Genomic DNA, 20,919 nt, shown 5'->3' with positions numbered 1-20,919 from the left:
CTTTAATTCCTGTAATGACAGCATGATTGCGAATTGCCATGGCAAGTGGCTCAAGAGCCAGGACGAAAAGTAAGGGAGAGAGGGGGCAGTCCTGTCTCCTTCCTCGGTTAAGCCTAAATGACGTTGACACAAGTCCATTAGTTAGTATTTCAGCTTGTGGGTTAGAGTACAAAAGCTGAACCCATCTGAGAAAATGTACACCCACACCAAATCTCTGCAGGACATCAAATAGATATTGCCACTCTACCCTGTCGAAGGCCTTCTCTGCGTCCAACGACAGGATAGAGTGGTCAGGGAGGCCAGACTTTTCAAATATAATATTAACCAACCTCCTCGTATTGTGGAAGCCCTGTCTACCCTGTACAAATCCACTCCACTGAGGCAAGACTCGTTCCAACCTCCTCGGCAGTACTTTACATAAAATCTTACTGTGTGTTCACACCAAAAGACACACGTTTCGCCTGTTCGCGCAAAATCTAAATCTGTCGCTGTGCAGTTATGTGTGCAGTTATGTCAGGCGAACTTGTCGCGCCGCGAATTTTGTCTGATAACATCTTTTGCCCGCCAATGGTGCTTTATGCCAATTCATTCTCATCAACCATGGCCGAGATAACCACCATTGCGTGTCTCTACCTGTTGTGGAAGAGGGAGAGACGTCGGATTGCCCGTCGTTTATGGGTTAATAATATAATCCGGAGGCGCACACCGCTTTGTGCCATGATATTATATATATGTTTATATTATATAGATATTTATATATTATATATATAATATCATATAATATTATATATAGATAGAGCTCCGGGAGTCGCAAACGGCAACAATCACTTTCTCCCCCAAGCTGTGGTTCACTGCGGAGTGCAGGGAACGGTTGGCCCGGCCGGTTGAACGGTGATTGGCTGTTTTACGTTACTTCACCCACGTTACCCACAGGGAGTGAACGCTGATTGGCTGTCTCACGCGAATGCCGCAGATAAGTTGAAATATTTCAACTTCAGCAAATTTGTCGCGCTGCAAATCCTCGTGAACGCACTCGCCGTTCATGTGGAAAAATGTCGCGCCGTCAATCTAATCTTGTCGCGATGTGTATGAACACACAGTTAAGGTCATTATTTAGAGGTGAGATCACTCTATAAGACCCACATTGGGTTGGCGTCTTTCCAGGCTTCAGTAACAATGAAATGAATGCTTAGCGAATGAGGGAGTGATCCGTCATCAAATGATTCCTTGTACATATCAAGTAGGGGCGGTATTATTTTGGATTTAAAATTTTTATATATTTCAATTTGAATTGCATCTGGCCCTGGTGTTTTACCTCCCCCCAAGCCGGATATGGCCTCAGATATTTCCTCAGTCTCAAGGTTGCGCCCAATGGGTCTAAAAATTCTTTATCTACTAGGTCAAAATTTAATATATCCAAAAAATCTTTCTGCACACTTCTGGCTGAACCCAATTATTCAGAGCCATATAAGCTCTGGTAGAAACATTGAAAAGTGTCATTTATCTCTTTTGGGTCTGAAGTTATCTCTCCTTTATCTGTCAAGATGGAGTTTATTGCCCTCTCAGCTTGCATCTGCTTTATGCGCCAGGCCAGTAACTTACCCGCCCTCTCTCCCTGTTCATAATATGATTGCTTCAATCTCATCAAGCTTTTTGTCACCTTGTTTGTAGATAGAACATTATACTTTGCTTTCAGTTTGTTAAGTTCCATACTAAGTAGACTGTTGGGATTTTCAAAAATTTCGGCCTCTGTTTCTATAATTGCTTTTTCAAGTTTCTCCATTTCTAATCTATGACATTTATATTTAAAGCTGGTGAAACTTATCATTTGGCCTCTTAGAAAGGCTTTAAACGCTTCCCATCTCACAGACGCAGTTGTCTGGTTAGTGTTGATTTCAAAGTACAAATCTATTTGTCTTCCAATGTACTCTAAAAAGCTTGGGTCCCTAAGCCAGATTGGTTGTAAGCGCCACCTGGGGGGGGGGCAGTGCCACATTTGAAAATTTAATAAGAAGTGAGGTTGGAGCATGATCTGAGATTAGGATGCTATCATACCAGCATTTTGACATTTATTCCTCCATACATCTACCAGATTAAAATCTTTTATGCACTGAAGCAGTTATTTTCTAATCGAGGGGTGAGAGGTGTCAACACCTCACCTCTTACAATTAAAATCTCCACCTATGATAATTTGACCAGGCAAAGCAGCTAACATCAAGAAAAGCTGTCTAAAGAAGGTTAGATTATCTGTATTTGTCCCATATACATTAACAAGATTTACTTTGATTGAAAGAAGTTCACATTCAATAATAAGGTATCTGCCAAGTAGGTCTTCAGTGACATTTATAAGCTTAAAGGGCACAGATTTGTGTATAAGTTATTACCCCTCTCGAGTTAGAACTGAAAGTGGCTGAAAACACCTGATCAGGCAATCTTCTCCTCACCCTTATCACATCCTCTGAGGTCAAATGAGTCTCCTGGAGAAAAATTATTTTGGCTTTAAGCTGCCGGAGCCTGTTCATAACCTATTTAAGCTTGACTATCTCATTTACTCTCACATTCCAGGACGTGAACTGAAGATCAAAGGTCATAACTGAGAATTTTCAGCTCATTACAGATTACCTGACAGATATATCCGTGGCTACAAACATAAAAAAAATACATTAAAAAATGCACAAGAGATAACAGAAGGAAAAAACAAATCCACACATAATAACAAAGAAACAATGTAAACAAAACAAAGTGTACTTCCCCAACTGAAATACACCCACCCATCCCAAATTTCACACATCCAAAGGAGCTCTAAACTGAGCTCAATCATGGAGCTGCGCTGGTCCACCTGAGCAAGCATCATAAGAGGAACAACATGCCCGGCAATCAGCGTGGAGCCCCCCCCCCCGTTTGCCTCCGTACGTAGGCAGTAACAGCCAAGCAGAGACACAATTCAACCAGAATCATAATTACGTAACGCCACATGATAAAAATAAAAGTTAAATAATTTAAGTCTTAACCAACAGGGCTAGTAAGGAATCTTACATTTGCCAGTCAACAACCATACCGGACCGAAACGTATTGCAAAGGGCGTGCTGTAATAATAATGTCTCTTTTACCCACATTCTTCACGTTGCTGGCACCTAATTTCCTTCACAAAATCCTCCGCCGTCCTCACCGCGTCAAAAGTATAGCGTTCCCCCTTGTAGGTGATCAATAGTGTAGCCGGGTGAGCGACTCCGTATCGCAGGGTTGGGATGGAGAGGGCAGCCAACTCTTTTTTCACTGGGTCGAAGGCTTTCCTGTGTTTGAGAAGGTCAGCGGAGACGTCAGGAAAAACCATGATTCTCTGGTAGTCCAGTTGTATGGGTCGCTTCAGCCTGGCTGCTCTCATGATTCGTGTCTTGTCCTCATGAGGACAAGGACAAGTGTCTTGTCCTTGTCCTTGTCTTCATAATCACCACCCTGGGCCATGCCGATTGCTGCGGTCCAGCTCTGTTAGCCATGCTGGCCTGGTTGGCTTTACCAAGCCTGTGGGCTCGCTCAATTACCAGGGGTCCATGGAAAGTATCAGCACCAAGCAGCTTCGGCAGCCATCCCTCGTCATCAGGGAGTCATCAGTCATCAGCATAGTCATCGCGACAATCACGATACAAATGATCATAATAGTAATCGTCAGAACAATAATAATCATAATTGTCATCATCATCCTCTTCATCGTCATCAACATCATCTTTTTAATTAATGGAATTTAAATAGCGCTTTTCAAGTGACCAAGCACTCTACATAGTGAGTGTGTGTGGGTGGGTGGGACTACCAGTGTGCAGCAGCCAGCTTGATGATGCAAGGCAGTCAGTATGCACCAGAGCGCTTATGAAGAGTCACTTAAGGTAGGAGAGTGAGGGGGAGGGAAAGGTAGAAGAGAAGAAGAGTGAGGGGGAGGGAAAGTTAGAAGAGTCAGGGGGAGGGAGGGGGAGGGAGAGAGAGAGAGAGAGAGCGAAAGAGAGAGAGAGAGAGACAAAATTTTCTGGATTCAAACCCTGATGTCTACCTTTACCTGGCACCCTGGAGAAAGATAACCCCTACCTGCTCATGGATGACATCTGTATAGGGCTTGAACTTCACGTCATGTCTCATGACCGCCTCCATTTTGGCAGCATGGGATCATTGGAACGTGTGTTATTGTGTTTGTTTTGGTGACTGTTTAATCATTAGTCCTGAAAGGATTTATCATTATGGGGAGTCGTTGTTGTGTTTGAAACTACCACAGCCTTGGCAAAGCGTTTGCATTAGTCGAGGTTAGGGTATTATTCTGTTGCGTTCAGATTTTACAGTACTAAAGCTCTCGTGCCCTTGGATAAAAGTGTCTGCTAAATGACCCAATAGTGACTGGTAAACCACAAAATTAAACTAATTTTTTCTCCTTCCTGTGTGCCTGTGTGTCTGTCCACGTGTGTGCGCGTGTGTTCGCTTTTGCTTGTGCGTGTGTGTGTGTGTGCTTGTGCCTGTCTATGTGCGTGTGCTCATGCGTGTGCGTGTGTGTCCGTGCGTGCCAAGGGCCATGTCTGCGGGCCGACCTGCTGAACTGGATGCTGGCCACTGCGTGCCGGCGAGGCCATCTGGACGTGGTGCGGCTCCTGGTGCACTCCTACAACGCCGACGCCCGGGACTGCGGCATCCACAGCGACGAGTTCGCCGTCATCACGGGCCTCCCGCTCTACGCCGCTGCACAGGCAGGTAAGACCTACTGCCGCCTGGAGGCTCTCTGGAGGCCCCCTGGAGCACGCCTGAAGGCCCCCAGGGGGCCTTCTGGACGCAGGGCTTCACACCAACGGTGCAGTCCATGCCCTCCACGTTTTGGTTCTGGTGGCATTCATGACAGTGGTGCATCATGGGAAATGTAGACGTGGCAGTTGATTGGTCATTCGAGTAAATCCATATGCTTGCATGAATATAAACATAAGCACGGTGTCTGATGTTATTTTGTATTTAACAGGTTGAAAAACACTTTTTTTTTGGTTTTCTTTTGAAAGTAACTTTTTTTCCCCACAGCTGTGACCTGTTTTTTGTTTGGAATATTTGAACTTCTAAGTATCTAAAACCTGTCCACATGTCGGATCAAGCAACGGATGAATTTGTTTTATTTTATTAAAATCGATTTGCACGAACGTGATGACTGTCGCGAAAAGAATTACGTTATGCAGGGTTAAAGAAATTGCAGACACCAAAAAACAGATTTCACTGCATTCTTGTGCAGACCTTTCAGACTGGGCTGTACTTAACAGACAAATCATATCGAATCATAATCGACATCTATATGCTAATTGAGAATTTCCTCGTTGTAACCGGAACGAATTTAAGAAAAGAAAGATTTTGGAAGGCTGTGTAGGAGAACTGGAGATGGAAAAGAAAAAGGGAACAGGTTTTCAAGATATTGATATCGCACATGAGCAGTCCTGCGCAGTAACCTTGGCTATTATAATACAGGATATTGGATGGCTTTGAAGCAGCAGTCTGTGGCAGAATGAAAAATGACTAGGTTCAGCTGGCAGACACCTGGTGCCGTAACTGCAAAACAAACTGTCAATGTCAATACATTCTCCTTCAGTGGGTGTTTGTCAACTGGTTTTGTGATTGATCGGTTATTTCTTGGCTTGCCCTTATGTTTTAATTCATTAAAGTATGTGTGTGTGTGTGTGTGCTTGTGTGTGTGTGTGCGTGCATGCGTGCGTGCATGCGTGCATGCGTGTGTGTGTGTGTGTGTGTGTGTGTGTGTGTGTGCGTGTCAGCCAATGAGGACATTGCGTGCTTCCTGCTGCAGAGCGGCGCTGGGTTCTCCTCCTACACCCTGATGGACCATCCGGCCTTCAGCAAGCAGCTCCTCAGACAGAGGCTGAACCAGGGGACCGACGCACGGGGGAATGAGGTGTGTGTTTGTGTGTGTGTTTCCATGTTGTGTTAGTGATGCTTATCTTACACCCCCCAACACAAACACACACCCACTTACCCATTTGGCTATTAGAAGGATAATTGAAATGTCTGCAATTTACGGTCTTTATTTACTTCACTTGCAGGTCGCAAACGACCACCCACATGTTGTAGTGTAAATGCTTTCCTGTTAGTTTTTTTTAAATTTTGGCAATATTTTGTTCAGATTCTCATTCCAACGTTCCAATTCCAAAGGCTAACAACAAATTGGGCGTCTGGGTGTTGAACTTTACCCAGAGGAAGCAACACAAATATAGATATAGATATAGATACACATAGATTTGACGACTCCTAGATGTGTGGTGGATAAAAAACACTTCAAGGCGTAAACAGTTCCTGGGCCCACGTTCTGTCAGGTGCTGAGCGTGTGCTGGAGCGGCCTGAAGCTGCCCTGGCTGGAGCTGGACTGGTTCATGGACCTGTCCTGCCGGCTCACCCACATGGACCTGTCCTCCAACGCGCTGGGCGCCCTGCCGTCCATGGTGCCCTGGGGGCTGGTCCAGCTGCGGACCCTGGACCTGTCGGACAACCTGCTCCGAGAGCTGCCCGCCACACACAGCTCCCAGGAGGTCATATGCACCAGGTGAGTAGGCGTCTGGCAAGGATGCCCACTGGGCGCCTCCCTAGGGAGGTGTTCCAGGCACGACCGGTGGGGAGGAGACCTCGGGTAGACCCAGGACTAGGTGGAGAGGTTATATCTCAACACTGGCCTGGGAACGCCTCGGGATCCCCCACGTCAGAGCTGGTCAATGTGGCCCGGGAAAGGGACCTGGGGCCCACTGTTGGAGCTGCTGCCACCGCGACCTGACCCCGGGTAAGCGGTTTTGACGATGAGGATGAGGATGAGGAGGGTAGGCCTAACAGAGAGTCACTTTGCTCCTTTGGTCATTTACTCATTGTGCTGAATTTACTTATTATGAGTAAAAGGACTCTAGCTCGGCGCAGAAGCTTGGAGTTACTAAGGCTCCTGCACCCACTCCCAGCGAGGAGTAGCAGCAGGCTTTTAGGAATGATTGATGTCACTTTTTTGCGATCAGAAGTTTGAAGACAGTTTTTCTCAGAAGAAATTATCACTTTGACTCCTCAATAAAATGTTCTTAATGATATGATTAATTTAAAGCTATTTCATCTCCCACACTGCTGAGAGTAGCTGTAGGAGATATAGCTATGTAGATATAGCTCTATACTGTATAGATCTCGATCTCTCTCTCTCTCGTGTATTGAAATATATGTTTTCAATTCAATAGCTAGAAAAGGGGTATACTTATAGATATTCAGAGCATCACAAGACACTGTGCAGGTCTAGGTCTAAACAAGACAAGATTGTTTTATTTTTAACATAATGAGGGAGTGTAGCTCCATGCTACTTTGTCCCATCTCATTTAATTCTATTTAATTGCAGACTTTATTTTTTCCTGTTGGGTTGCTGGAAAATGTCCTCCGGTGAGGAGTCAGCATGAATAGGGTTGCGCGGAGAACCATCTCGACCACAGTCAACTGCACTCTTAACTTAACATGCACGCCAGCAGAGTGCAAGAGACGTGCATGTATAGGAGATTTAGGGGAGTCTTAGGGGTTAGAGTCTTATGTTTCTCAGGGGCAAGAGCGCAGATTGCATATTTCTGCATAAATATAATTTATTAATGTTCTATTTCAACGCAATCTAGAAACTGATGCGTTGCGTTGTTGCCTCATTGCAACTCCTAAGTGATATATAAGTCCTCTGCAGCACTCTTATCTCTTTTCTGAGTTATGAGGTCTTAGGATGTAGGAATGTTCTAGGATAACTCCTAGAATTCGGAGTAGGACCAAAATGACATCACTCTTGGGGCACTTACTGATTTTATACTTTCTAAGAGATTTGATAAACTCTCTATCATACTGATATACTCTCTCTCATACTCTCTCTCTTTGTTGTTCCTCTCTTTATCTCTTTCTCTCCCTGTCTCTCTCCTTCTTCCCTTTATTTCCCTCTGTCTGTCTGTCTGTCTGTCTGTCTGTCTGTCTGTCTGTCTGTCTCTGTCTCTGTCTCTGTCTCTGTTTCTGTCTCTCTCTCTGTCTCTGTCTCCCTCTCTGTCTCTCTCCCTCTCTCTCTTTCCCTGTCTCTCTACCAGTCTACGAGAGCTGAACCTCTCTCAGAACCAGCTGAGCGCCTTGCCCTCTGGACTGCTCCACCTGGGCCAGCTCCGGCGGCTCTGCGCTGCCAAGAACCAGCTCACGTCTCTGTTCCACATCCCCGCCGGTGAGCCACGGGCCTCAGCACACACTTACGGTGTTTCCTCTATCAGATTGTTGTATAAACAGCATGACTCTTTAGCTTCACCACTACTACCATCTGATCCATTCGTACAGCATGGATGCTTTGATTAATGCATTGAATACGCAAGTGGGGCACGTGAGGGGATTAGACTGTGTAACATAAACAATGCATTGTTCTCGGGATGTTCATTTTTAAATGCATTATTTATTCATTATTATAATATAATACACTTCAAGATCCCACTCCTCCCCCCCTTTCTTTGAAGCCCCCTCCCTCTTAAAGTAATGTATTCATAATTGAACAGATTGTTATATCAAGCAGAAACAGGCCGTATCTCATCCCCATATCTCTATGTGGCTGCGGTTCGCATCAGACACCAACTGGATCGGCCTGAGGAGCCTTCAGGACCTGGACGTGTCGGACAACGCTCTGGTGCGCCTGCCCGAGACCGTCATGCACTGCCTCAAGTCGCTGAGCCTCCTCAACGTGTGCCGCAACCGACTGGACTGCTTCCCTGACCCCTGGGCCTGCCCGCTCGTAAGAGTTCTGGCCCGGGCCATCTGCTAGCGTTTAGCTGCTCCTCCTCATTACGGTGCAGGCGCTGAAAGGCGTGACCCCTCCCGTTACGAGATGTGATTTATCGCTTTGTTTTCCACCACAAAGCCAGGATGCTCATATTAAGGACACACACTGACCGCGAGAGAAGTACTTAGTTTAATTGGACACTCTTTGTAGTCGGGTCACTTGGAGTGACTCACGGTGTGTAAACAAACCAATTCTGAAACCATTCACGCCTTTCCCAGTTTAATATACAGAAAACGGTATTCCCCAGTGGGAAGCATGGTTGTCCCAGACCTCTTATGACCACAGAGAGGCGTCTAATTTGCTTGCGTAAACGGGTCCATTTCCATAAAGGGCTTATGTCTACAGAACCGTTTAGCAACAGGATTAAAAATCATAGTGCGGTCCATACTGTACTGTTAATGATGTGAAGAATCACGGGTGTGTGTCATACCATGACTTGTGTTCCTCTCATCACGTAGAAAATATGCAAAGCCTCTTCTAACTCCATCGAGGGACTCCCCGACACCATCTCCATCTTCTGGAGGTCAAGGCTCCAAGAGGTGGACTTCACCGACAACCAGTTGAAGGGCCTGCCGCCCTACATCTTTGAGCTGGAGGTATATGGATAAGGAGATAGGAATTAAAATAATAGTCTTTATCTTGTGGGTTTCTGAGGGTGAGTGTGTGTGTGGGCGGGACATTAAGAGGATATTAATGTAACGTCAAACTATGATATTTTGTCAAATCTGTAGCTAAAGCTGATAAAAAAATAAAAAAATTATAGAATAATTAATAGTTAGTGTGCGATGTGTGCAATATGAGTTACCCATATAACTGCATGGCTTGTTCCGGACCAGAGTCTTGGTTAATTGCTTGAAATATGTACAGGGATTTGTACATGTTCATATAAATTAGCATCATATAAATTCACATGCAATTCCTTAGTACACCACAAAGTGGCACTGCAGTGCTGTCATGGCGTAGATATTTAACTTCTCTTTCTAGTTCTTAGTTAGTATCTAGTTAGCAGAGCTATTTAGAGCTATTCTCCGTAAATTGCTCTGGTAGTTAGTATCTAAGTATGTAAAGAAAGCAAGAAATGTACATGATGCAAATACAAGATGTATTTGCCTTATTTATTATCACATTGAGAAATTGTTTTAATTTTGCTATAGGAACGACAACATATTTGCTTTAAACTACGTTTTCAAAATGACACTAATTCATTTAAATATTTATTTTGGTTATTTTACTGTTACTGTTCATACGTCTCTAATGTAGCATTTGATGTAAAATACTGAGTGTATCCTTAGCCTTGAGGTGATTCGGGAATAATCAGATTTTGTGTCATTATCTTCCATTATAATTAAATCATATCATTACCCTTTTCCTGTCGCGGGGAATCACTGTGATAGTATTTTACAGTATGTTTTACACACTCATTTATTTAAGAGTCAATTAACAGGTAATGAAATAACTAGCCGTGACCTCACATACATTTTCAGGGGCACAATCTGTAAATGTTCAATCTTGGATAACACGGAAAATGCCAATTACTATTAGATGACTGGAGGATTCTGGGTATAACGAATAGATTTTCTCCCCTCCTCTCCCCTTCCCTCCCCCTTCTCCCCTGCCTCAGGCGCTGGTCTCTCTGCGGCTGGCCGGGAATCAGATCTCCACGCTGCCGGCACCCAATAAATGGAAGTGCTCCAAGCTCAAGACTCTGGACCTGTCCAGGAACCAGCTGGGCAAGTAGGTCTTCCCTCTCGAACCTCTGGGTGTCACCTTCACATCTGGGGGAAGAAGAAGAGCTATTTATGACACACACGCGCGCATGCACACACGCCCACACAAGCACAGACACAGACACACACACACACAGACACACACACACACACACACACACACACACACACACACACACACACACACACACACACACACACACAGAGACACACACACAGACACACACAGAGACACTCACATGCACACACGCGCATGCAAATATTTGACAGCTTACAGGTATAAACCGACATGGATTAGTCCCGGGAGAATTGCCTTCAACTCTGGAGCAAACACTGAATGAATGCTGAATGACGGGTTTGAGGTGTAATAATAACCCCGGTGTCCACGTATCACGCTGACGCTGACGTCCGGTCCTCCAGAACGGACGAGGGACCCAAATCCAGGAGACGGGGGTTCCTGACCACCTGGAGCAAGAGGGACCCAGACCCAGGTACCCACAGCGCTCCCCCTCCTCTGACTCAGGAGCAGTAGTGAGTTCAGCAGCGTCTCGTCCACAGTCAGAGCCAGGCTGGGATCCGTCCAAGCTTATGAATCCGGACAGCGTGCAGACAGAGAAGAGCTTGTCGCTTTTCCTTTATTTGCGCTGTTATTTGAGTCAAGGGGCATGATGGTTACATAACGGTACGTCTCCACCAAGTGTGTTAGCAATTCAACACATGCGCTTAGAACAATACAGAGCACAAGTGAGTTGCTGAGACGTTCTTGGAAGCAGCTCATCTTTATTGCATAACACTAAAAGTTACACAATGTTCAGATTAGTTCTTCCATGTGTCTGTTTATGACAGACCGACTTTTTATAATCTCTTTGATACAATGACAACTAATATTGATAGAAATCGGGTCCAAATATATTGGCAATAGCCCATAGCTCTACTGCCTTCACCATCCCATATCGCCATGGTAACATTCTTTTAGAGGATGAACAGATTGACACTCACATGGTACGCTGAACATCATCTACTGTCCATCAATGCCTCTACGTGTGTGTGTGTGTGTGTGTGTGTGTGTGTGTGTGTGTGTGTGTGTGTGTGTCATCCACTGTCCATCACTGACTCTACATGCATGTATATGTGTGTGTGTGTGTGTGTGTGTGTGTGTGTGTGCGTGTCATCCACTGTCCATCACTGACTCTACATGCGTGTCATTGTGTGTGTGTGTGTGTGTGTATGTGTGTGCGTGCGTGCGTGCGTGCGTGCGTGCGTACGTGTGTCATCCTCTGCCCATCACTGACTCTACATGCGTGTCCTTGTGTGTCTGTGTGTGTGTGTGTGTGTGTCAATGAGTGTGTGTGTGTGTGTGTCAGTGTGTATGTGCGTGTGTGCGTGTGCGTGCGTGCGTGCGTGCGTCATCCCCTGCCCATCACTGACTCTACACGTGTGTCCTTCTGCGTGCGCGTGCATGTGTGTGTGCGCATCTGCGTGCGTGTGCATGTGTGTGCGCATCTGCGTGCGCATCCTCATCTGCTTACTCTCTCCCCCCTCGCTGTTCTCCTGGCAGTGTGTGCCGTCGAGTTCCCCATCATCCTCCGGGACTCTCTGGAAGTGCTCTTCCTGAACGATAACCATCTGGAGTGCGTCCCGGCGTCCCTGTGCGGTCTGGTGAACCTCAACGAGCTCTACCTCACCAAGTGAGTCCTGGAGCCCTCAGGGTCTGCCATCCGCCTGTAGGCGTCACTGAGCAAGCTGCCCTCACCTGAGCCCCTACCTGCTCCTGAACATTACAGTCTGCCTGTAGGCGTCACTGAGCAAGCTGCCCTAATCTGAGCCCCTACCTGCTCCTAAACATTACGTTTATCTTAACTCCTTGGAAGCGGCTTTGAATAGTCTGCAAAAAAGGGACAGGAACATTGCCACGCTCACATTGCCAATGATCCGTTGGTGTCTCTGACGCTGCACGTTCAAAGTGCCCAGGTCTGCACTGTTCTGTGTAAGTACGCAGCAACCCATCAGAGACACGTCCGATGCAGTCCTTGGTCCCTGGTTTCTCGCACTGCATGAAGCCATTGATCTCGGTTAAGGGGTTTGGCATGACTGCGTGAGCTTGTATAAAGGGCTTTGTGGAGCGTCGTTGATCGGTTTGAAGCCCACCAGCTCATTGATCAGCTCCATGTGTCCTCCATCATCTTTCAATTATTTCACGAGCCTGTATGGATTACCGCTGCAGCACCTCGTAATGCACGAGGCGCTGATCCTCGCCCTGTCGATAGAGCCTCCTATGTAATGAGAGAGAGAGGGAGAGAGAGATAGAGAGGGAAAGGGAGGCAGAGGGAGAGGAGGAGAGAGAGGCGGGAGTGAGGGAGAGGGAGCGGGAGAGTGAGAGAGAGCGTGTGAAGGGGAGAGATGGAGATAGCGATGGAGAGGGAGACAGAGGAAGAGGGAAAGAGAGGGTGAGAGAGTGAGCAAGGGAGAGCGAGAGAGCGAGGGACGGAGAGAGAGAGAGAGACCGAGAGAGACCGAGACCCTAAGCCTAGCCTCTCCCTCCCCTGCACTAACCAGTGTCACCACTGGTGATTGGTTACACAGATTCCAGCAGGACGGTTCAAACGACGGCCGTGGTTAGACCAGCGATCTCCCACCGGCAGGCACCGAGAGAGAGAGGGCGGCGGTAGCTGGATCTAGATGTCCCTTTACCCTACGCCCCGTTCTGACACCCCCCAATGGTCCACAGTGAATAATTTAGCGGTGGGGAGAAGCATGAATCTATGAATATGCTAATTGAAAGAGCGCTCTCACGCATTCAAGCCAGCACCTCTTAATCCGAGGCCATTAAACGCAGCCTGTCAGCAGAACCAGCCACCAGCACACAACTCGCACCTAGCAAAACATTCATGGTGCAAATCAGGCAGCAAATGAACCAGAGGACACAAATGACCTGAACATTCATTAAAGAAACGCTTTGTGTGTTATATCTGAAATGATACGGAGCTCTGGATTTGCTTTTGAACTGAACAATGCCCATAGGCCAACGTTAGTCCCACCGTTAAAATATGCATACTCCATTGTTAAAACCAAAGGCCCCGTAGGTATTTCCTATTTCAATTGCATAATAGCCAGCAAAATCAACTCTGACCCAACGCATTGTGTTTGACATTATTATGCAACACACCAATAAACATGACAAAAACACTTTTGGTGTCCTGTTTCACCGCTCCTATCCAAATCCCCTTGCCTTAAACCCCGGCTTTCTCCCCTGGCAACAAGTGGCCCGTTGCCTGCAATTGTTTCTCGCCCCTTGCCGGGAACACAGCTGAGGTCCCCCCGGCTTAAGCAATCTAGCCCGGGTTCAAAAGCCTCCGCATCAGCATCCACAGCTTACCCTGACCTTGGCGCTGGTCGGTGATATGTAAATCAGAAGCACATGTGAACCGACGAGACGCCGCGGGGCCACCTGGGGGGATCTCAGCGGTGGGCTCGATTAGTGATTCGTACGGTTGTTCTCCTGTTTCCCCGTCAGCAATCTGCTGATCCGCGAGCTCCCCGTGGAGCTGGGTCAGCTGTCTAACCTGTGGCAGCTGGACGTGGAGGACCTGAACATCAGCAACGTACCGCAAGAGGTCAGGAAGGAAGGTACCCGACCAGTGTCTTTTACAAGCTCCGCCGGCCCCAATGGGGGAAAGGAAACGATGGGCGGGATAGGGGTAGTGCACAACAGTATGGGTAGTTGACGCTGTGCGTTTGCACACTCTCGATTTGATACGGTTTTACACTCTTAATTTGATTTCACAACATGCATAAGCAGCCATTTTATTTTCTTTATTTTAATAAAAATAAACACTGAATGCGTAATGCGTTGGCCTGAAGACCTCTATCCTTCCCCTAATAAGGATACTGTATATCAGCCAAGACGTACGTAACATTTGGCCAGATTAAGAATATCAGTATCATAGCCAACACTTTTCCCATGGGATCCTGTCTCCCCACGTTCCGACCTCCCGTCTCCCTGCTCTCCGGCCTCCCCAGGCGCTGCGTCCATCCTGGCCTACCTGCGCGCTCACCTGCGCAAGGCGGAGCCCTGCAAGCTGCTGAAGATGCTGCTGGTGGGGCCCCCGCGGCAGGGCAAGACGGCCCTGCTGGAGGCCCTGAACGCGGGCCGCACCTCCGCCTTCAGCACCACCGACTGCAGCATCTCCACGTCCACCTGGGAGCTGGACAAGCCGGGCGGCTGCAGGAACGCGGTGAGGGCCAGGGTGACTCTGTTATCTGACGTGGCGGAGAAGGGGTGGTGAAGGGGATGAAGGTGCGGAAGGGGATGAAGTGTGACGGTGGTGAAGGTGGTGAAGGAGGTGACGATGGTTGCGGCAGTGGTGGAGGTGATGGCGGTGTGATGCTTAAATGATATTTAAGCGTGTTTGAAGACAAGTAAAGTGAAGATACTATATCATTGAACAATATACGTTTTCTGACATTTTCTAACATGGTTATGAGAAGGTATTGGTCATTTTACTGCACAACCTATGTGGAGGGTCCTAGGCTGACAGTACCTCAGACAGCTGAGTCACTGTGTGAGAGCCTTGGGGGGCTCGCCGGTGCAGCAGTCAGGGTCACAGAGAGTGTGTAATAGTAGACACAACTGATTCAGGTCGACAGGTCTCCTGGTGGTTCTTACGGCTCCAGTCGGACTCCCCCGCTGATCCGAGAGAATGAGGGATTTTAAGACGTGACTCATCTTCCCAGCATGTGCTAGGAATCCATTTCCTGCCCTCTGTGAGTCAGAAAAAGACTGGGATGGAAAACTCGCCAGAGATCACGGGCAAAGAGCTCGCTGCGAGTTTAACCTTCACTTCGGCTCGCTAACCTCTTTCTCATTGGTGATGCTACGGCACACATCTGGCGTTTCCCTGCACTGCTGGGGTTCGCGGACATCATCCTAACCAAATTGAATCTTCATAGGCAAGTTTGAAATGTAATAACCTTTGTGGGCACTTCAAGGTGCAATATGCAGGATTTGCGATTTCAAGCTAGCTCCGGGCTAAATGTTAAATCAAAATCACTCTGCTCCCTTCCCTCTCCCTGCCCTCTGCAGCCCCGCCCACCGGCAAATAGTGAGGCTCGCTTTTTGAGATTAGACGTGCGATTTATCTACGCTGCCGCAGAGTCAGAGCAATTAACCTGCCGTGTAACCCTTGAGTTAGTGTCTACCGTACCGAATGCGATCAAGAGCACATTTCACACGTCAAAATGCATTGTCGTTTTGGGTGGGATAAATAGTACAGTTCCAATAACCCAAAAATGAAATCATGACCCCATCGGAATGAATTAATATTAAGTACGGTGAGGAGTTATGGGAGTTGTTGCTGCTGGGGCGACAGTAGCTCAGATGATGGAGTGGGTCGGCTGGTAACCGCAAGGTTGCTAGTTCGATCCCCGGCTCCTCCTAGCTGAGTGTCGAGGTGTCCCTGAGCAAGGCACCTAACCCTAACCGCCACGACGGGCTGGTGGTCGCCTTGCATGGTAGACTCTGCCCTCAGTGTGTGAATGTGTGCATGAATGGGTGAATGTCAGGCAATATTGTAAAGCGCTTTGGATGAAAGCGCTATATCAACACTGTTCATTTTATCGTGTGGACAGAAGGAGTCGATGGTGTTCAACGTGTGGGACCTGGGGGGCCCGGCCAGCATGTCCACAGTCAACCAGTGCTTCTTCACGGACAAGGCGCTGTACGTGGTGCTCTGGAACCTGGTGCTGGGAGAGGAGGCTGTGGCCAGCCTGCAGGCCTGGCTGCTCAACATAGAGGTAGACGCGCACACACGCGCACATACGTCGTGCACCGCACACACACATACGTCGTGCACCGTACACGCACATACGTCATACACCGTACACGCACATACGTCGTACACGTACACGCGCACACGCACACATACATACATACCTACATACATACATACATTTACACGCACGCTTCTTCTACACACACACACACACACACACACACACACACACACACACACACACACACGTACACATTTGTAGACACACACACACACACACACACACACACACACACACACCCTCTCCCCCAACTAAATCTTGCCCGTTCCCCTTCATGAGGTAGGGGTGAGACAGAGCCCCGCCCTTTCTCACCGTGTGATGTCATCAGGGCAAGCTGGAGCCCCACCCTTAAAGGGCCGGGGCGCGCTGAGGACCGGGCGTGACGGTGACGTCTGGCGGTTTCTCAGTTGGGTGTATTCAGAATGTCAGGAAGTCAGGCACCCTCTCAATGTTGTTTCAGCTACTGAAATCGTGGCTCAGGAAATGCTGTGTGTGTGTGTGTGTGTGTGTGTGTGTGTGTGTGTGTGTGTGTGTGTGCGTGCATGTGGGTGTTTGTGCGGATGCGTGTGTACGTGTGTGCAGCCCGAGGGAGTCTGAGTGTTGTCCTTAGCGCCAAATTAGCCATCATTTGTAATTCCACGGGAGTGGAAGAGGAGAGACCCAAGGGAGTTACTTCGGAAAGAATGTCTATCCCACACTCCTCGACCCCTCACAAAGGATATGAGCTCACAACCGGCTGGAGGCTGAAGTGGAACTTATTCACCGCATATAGAAACGTCTCATTTAGTTTGCCATTACCTAAAGTAATAGCTTGATGTGGCTTATTGACTGGACTTGCCAGTGCATGGTCTTAGATGATGTACCATTATATGAATAGGATGGCAATAAGGAGGTATTTCTGTCTATTTGTTTATTAATATCCTGTCCATCTATCTGTCTGTCTATGGGGGACATAATCCTGACCGTCTCTAGCTCAGCTGGTAGAGCAAGGCATTACACTAGTCAGGGTAAGGGGTTCAATTCCCACTGGGGCCACCGATGGTTAGAATTAATGCCCTCACGGATGAGATGGTTTTGCTTGGTATTTCGTTTTATTTCAGCGTCCTGTACAGGTTAGTCTTATGGATTTTCCCAGAGAGCTGAACCTGTTGATGATAGAACCCGTTGAGCAAAGGGCGAAAAGAATTAAGGGACTGGATTTGGCAGGGATCTCAAGATACATTATTCCAACGATGTTTAAGTGCAGATACAATATGTATTGCGATTCAGTAGAATTTGCGGACCGATATTTCAATGTTTTTGTGCAATTATATTTCTTGTGTGGCATAACGTTGGGGTTCTACTGGTCCGTTGGTGTCCACCAATGTTTTGACATGAAAGTGTCTGAAATGAATTAACTACAGGCAAACACACTATAGCGCCCTCTTCAGGAGGGTACTATAAATAGGTTTTTACTAGGATCACATTGTTGTTTCTGGCAGAAGTTTTGCTCCATAACTTACAGTGACTTACAGTCCACCTGGCATTACAAGGTTTGTGGAAGCAAAGAATCCCAACGATCACATGAATCAGTTTCCTCCCCCCCTCCCCATATAAAACTTTGCACTCACGTATAAAACGTGTGTGTGTGTGTGTTTGTGTGTGAGCCTGACGCCAGTGCCCACCTGTGTGTGTCCCCCCCACCCACCCCCTCCCAGGCGCGCGCCCCCAACTCGGCGGTGGTGGTGGTGGGCACCCACCTGGACCTGATCGACTCCAAGTTCCGCACGGAGCGCGTGGCCACGCTGCGGGCCTACATCCTGGCCCTCTGCCGCTCGCCCTCAGGGGCCCGCGCCACCGGCTACCCCGACGTCACCTGGAAACAGCTGCAGTCAGTACACCTCTACACACTACACGCTGTACCCTACACACTACGCAATACGCAATGCCATGCCCTATACGCTACAGGCTGCACGCTGTACCCTACACACTACGCAATACATAATGCCATGCCCTACACGCTACATGCTATACGCAATACACAATGCTACATACTAGGGCTGCACGATATATATTGTTTTCATGTTTAAAAAAAAGTATATATTTATCTATTATCTATTTATATTTTGTCATATCGCAATACATATCGCAGAAAGACAGAAGACATTGCAGTACGATTATTTTCCAATATCGTGCTGCCCTACTGCGTACTACATGCTACATGCTATGTTACACGCTACACGCTACAATAGAAACTACACTACAAACTCCACTGGCATGCGTTAAAAGTCACCTCTCATTGATATGTGAGGCAACCCTTCAGAGTAGTGCTTGGCACTACATCAGTGGAACTGGTTGACGCCGGTTTGGCGTTTTACAACCCTTCCTGTTTGTGCAAATTATGTTGTGATTGTTTGTTTGGGTTTTACTTGAATGTGCTTGGCACTTGTTTCTATGGCACTTGGCACTTGTTTCTATGAACATCTTTACTGTACCGACAGTGATATATATATATTGTTGTTTCTCTTTCTTCTGACAAATGTACTTACTGTAAGTCGCTTAAATGCCCGTCTGCTAAATTCCCTAAATGTAAATGTAAATGAAGGCAGGGATTACATGAGGCATCACAGCAATACCACTGGGTTTAAAATGTAGATATTCAAGGGGAGAAAATCAAATAACAACGTGTGTTTTTGTGTGTGTCTGTTTCTGTGCGGTGTGTGTGTGTGTGTGTGTGTGCACGTGTGTGTGTGTGTGTCTGTGTCTGTGTATGCGCTTGTGCGTGTGTATGTGCACAGCGAGGTGTCCTGTAAGAGCCTGGAGGGCATGGAGGGGCTGCGGTCGTTGCTCTACCAGGTGGCCTGCTCCATGAAGGACCACACCACCTCCACCTCCAGGGGCCAGAGGCTGGTGGGCAGACTGGTAAGACCCTGGTGGGTCCTGTAGGGAGACCACCTAGAGACGTGACCCCACTACAAACTACAAGTCTTACTTTTAATTTTTTTGTAAATCTGGTCCTTTTCTAATCCAAGTGTTTTTTTTTTTATGTGGGCCAATATATCAGACAAGCCCATTTCTATATCAACCATCAAACAAAAAGAAAAATCCCAGTTTTAGTAATCCCAATTAAAGAGATTGAAAAAAAACATCTGAACTCCAAAAATAAATATACGAAATACAGAAAATATATCTCTACACACAATAAGAATAGTCTAAATGTGTGGAAAAAAAGTGTTGAATTATGCATCGTAAACACAAAGACTTGGAACAGCCTGAGATTCAGATTGCATAGTAAAGTAGCTCCACCCACGCTCTGACGTCATCACGATGGCCCCGCCCCCCTCAGATCCCCCGGAGCTACCTGACCCTGCAGGAGGCGGTACTGGCCGAGAGCAGGAGGCGGGACTCTGAGGACGAGGTGCAGTACCTCACGGCTGCCCAGCTGGACCAGGTGATGGAGCAGAACCCCGAGAGTGACATCAGAGACTACGAGGACCTGCAGTCAGGTGCGGAGGAGTCCTCGTCCATCAACACCGTCTATTACAATAGTTCATCAGCAATGCATCATGGGAGTTGTTGTTTGGCTAGACTCCCAACATTTTGAGAGGACACAAGAGAGCTGTAGTACTGTAGACCACAGCCAAATCAACGTTAATATACCATAACCTGTTCTAATGAAAACCTTGTTTTGTTATGTCTCGCATGACAAAAACCATTGGAAGTTTTATGCACACAATGTCTTCCATTAATGACAAATTATCTCATGATTAATTAGTAATGATCGGAACACCAATACCACCAACATAATAAGTAGCATTCCAAGCTTTCTATACGCTTCCGGAATGGAGGCGTTCATTATGATCACATCCCAACAGCGCTATCACATCTGTTACCCCAGAGTGGCAGGATAATGTAGTTGCCTGGGTGCGGTCTCCCTTCTAGGGATTTGATTGGATCGTGCCAAAGTGACAAAACACCCAGCGTGCGTCAGCCTCTTTCAGATTGTACTCCCTGATCTTGTCTGGGTTGGATTGTGGCAGGAGGATAGTCTAGTGGCCAGGGGGTTTGACTCATAGCGTCATTGTCAACCAATTGTCATTGGTTCGTTCCCCAGTGTCCGCAGCTTAACTTGTAGGCGTGCTGCTCCTTCATAATCTGGATTCACTCACAAGACACAAATATAGTAAACGGTCATTTTAGCACCCTGTCCATCCAATACATCTATAGTAGAACCAGTCAGGTATTCCATGAGGTCATCCGTCCATTGATGCATTTATTTTATAAAAGCACGCAAGATAATGCGTTCATTTGGCCATCTGTTTGTCATTTTGGAATATTCACGTTTCCCATATCCTTTCCCGGCGGGCAGCCATCAAGTTCCTGATCGAGACGGGAACGCTGATGCACTTCCCGGACACCAGCCACGGCCTGTGTACGCTCTACTTCCTGTGCCCGGTGTGGCTGTCGGAGTGCCTGCAGAGGATCATCCACCTCAAGTCGTCGCGCTCAGTGGCCAGGAACGGCGTCATCTGTGCCGAAGACCTCCGGGTAACGGCG

General features: G+C 47.3%; 1 protein-coding gene across 1 annotated transcript in view; it reads left to right on the top strand.

The window, feature by feature from the left end:
* The window catches only part of lrrk1 (leucine-rich repeat kinase 1), a gene marked incomplete at its 3' end in the record, with an annotated part of 75,575 nt that overhangs the window by 12,865 nt on the left and 41,791 nt on the right, over positions 1–20,919 (top strand). The window contains 16 exon segments of the mRNA XM_084476335.1: positions 4,549–4,728; positions 5,781–5,917; positions 6,336–6,562; positions 8,094–8,221; positions 8,613–8,776; positions 9,283–9,420; positions 10,446–10,558; positions 10,972–11,042; positions 12,110–12,239; positions 14,066–14,178; positions 14,572–14,786; positions 16,180–16,344; positions 18,081–18,253; positions 19,161–19,284; positions 19,709–19,868; positions 20,732–20,910. Of these exon segments, the coding sequence (XP_084332461.1) occupies positions 4,549–4,728; positions 5,781–5,917; positions 6,336–6,562; positions 8,094–8,221; positions 8,613–8,776; positions 9,283–9,420; positions 10,446–10,558; positions 10,972–11,042; positions 12,110–12,239; positions 14,066–14,178; positions 14,572–14,786; positions 16,180–16,344; positions 18,081–18,253; positions 19,161–19,284; positions 19,709–19,868; positions 20,732–20,910 (2,417 nt within the window).

The sequence above is a fragment of the Micromesistius poutassou genome (assembly GCF_964030765.1).
Source record: "Micromesistius poutassou genome assembly, chromosome: 12".
Lineage (NCBI taxonomy): Eukaryota > Metazoa > Chordata > Actinopteri > Gadiformes > Gadidae > Micromesistius > Micromesistius poutassou.
This window is presented reverse-complemented; position numbering and strand designations above follow the sequence as displayed.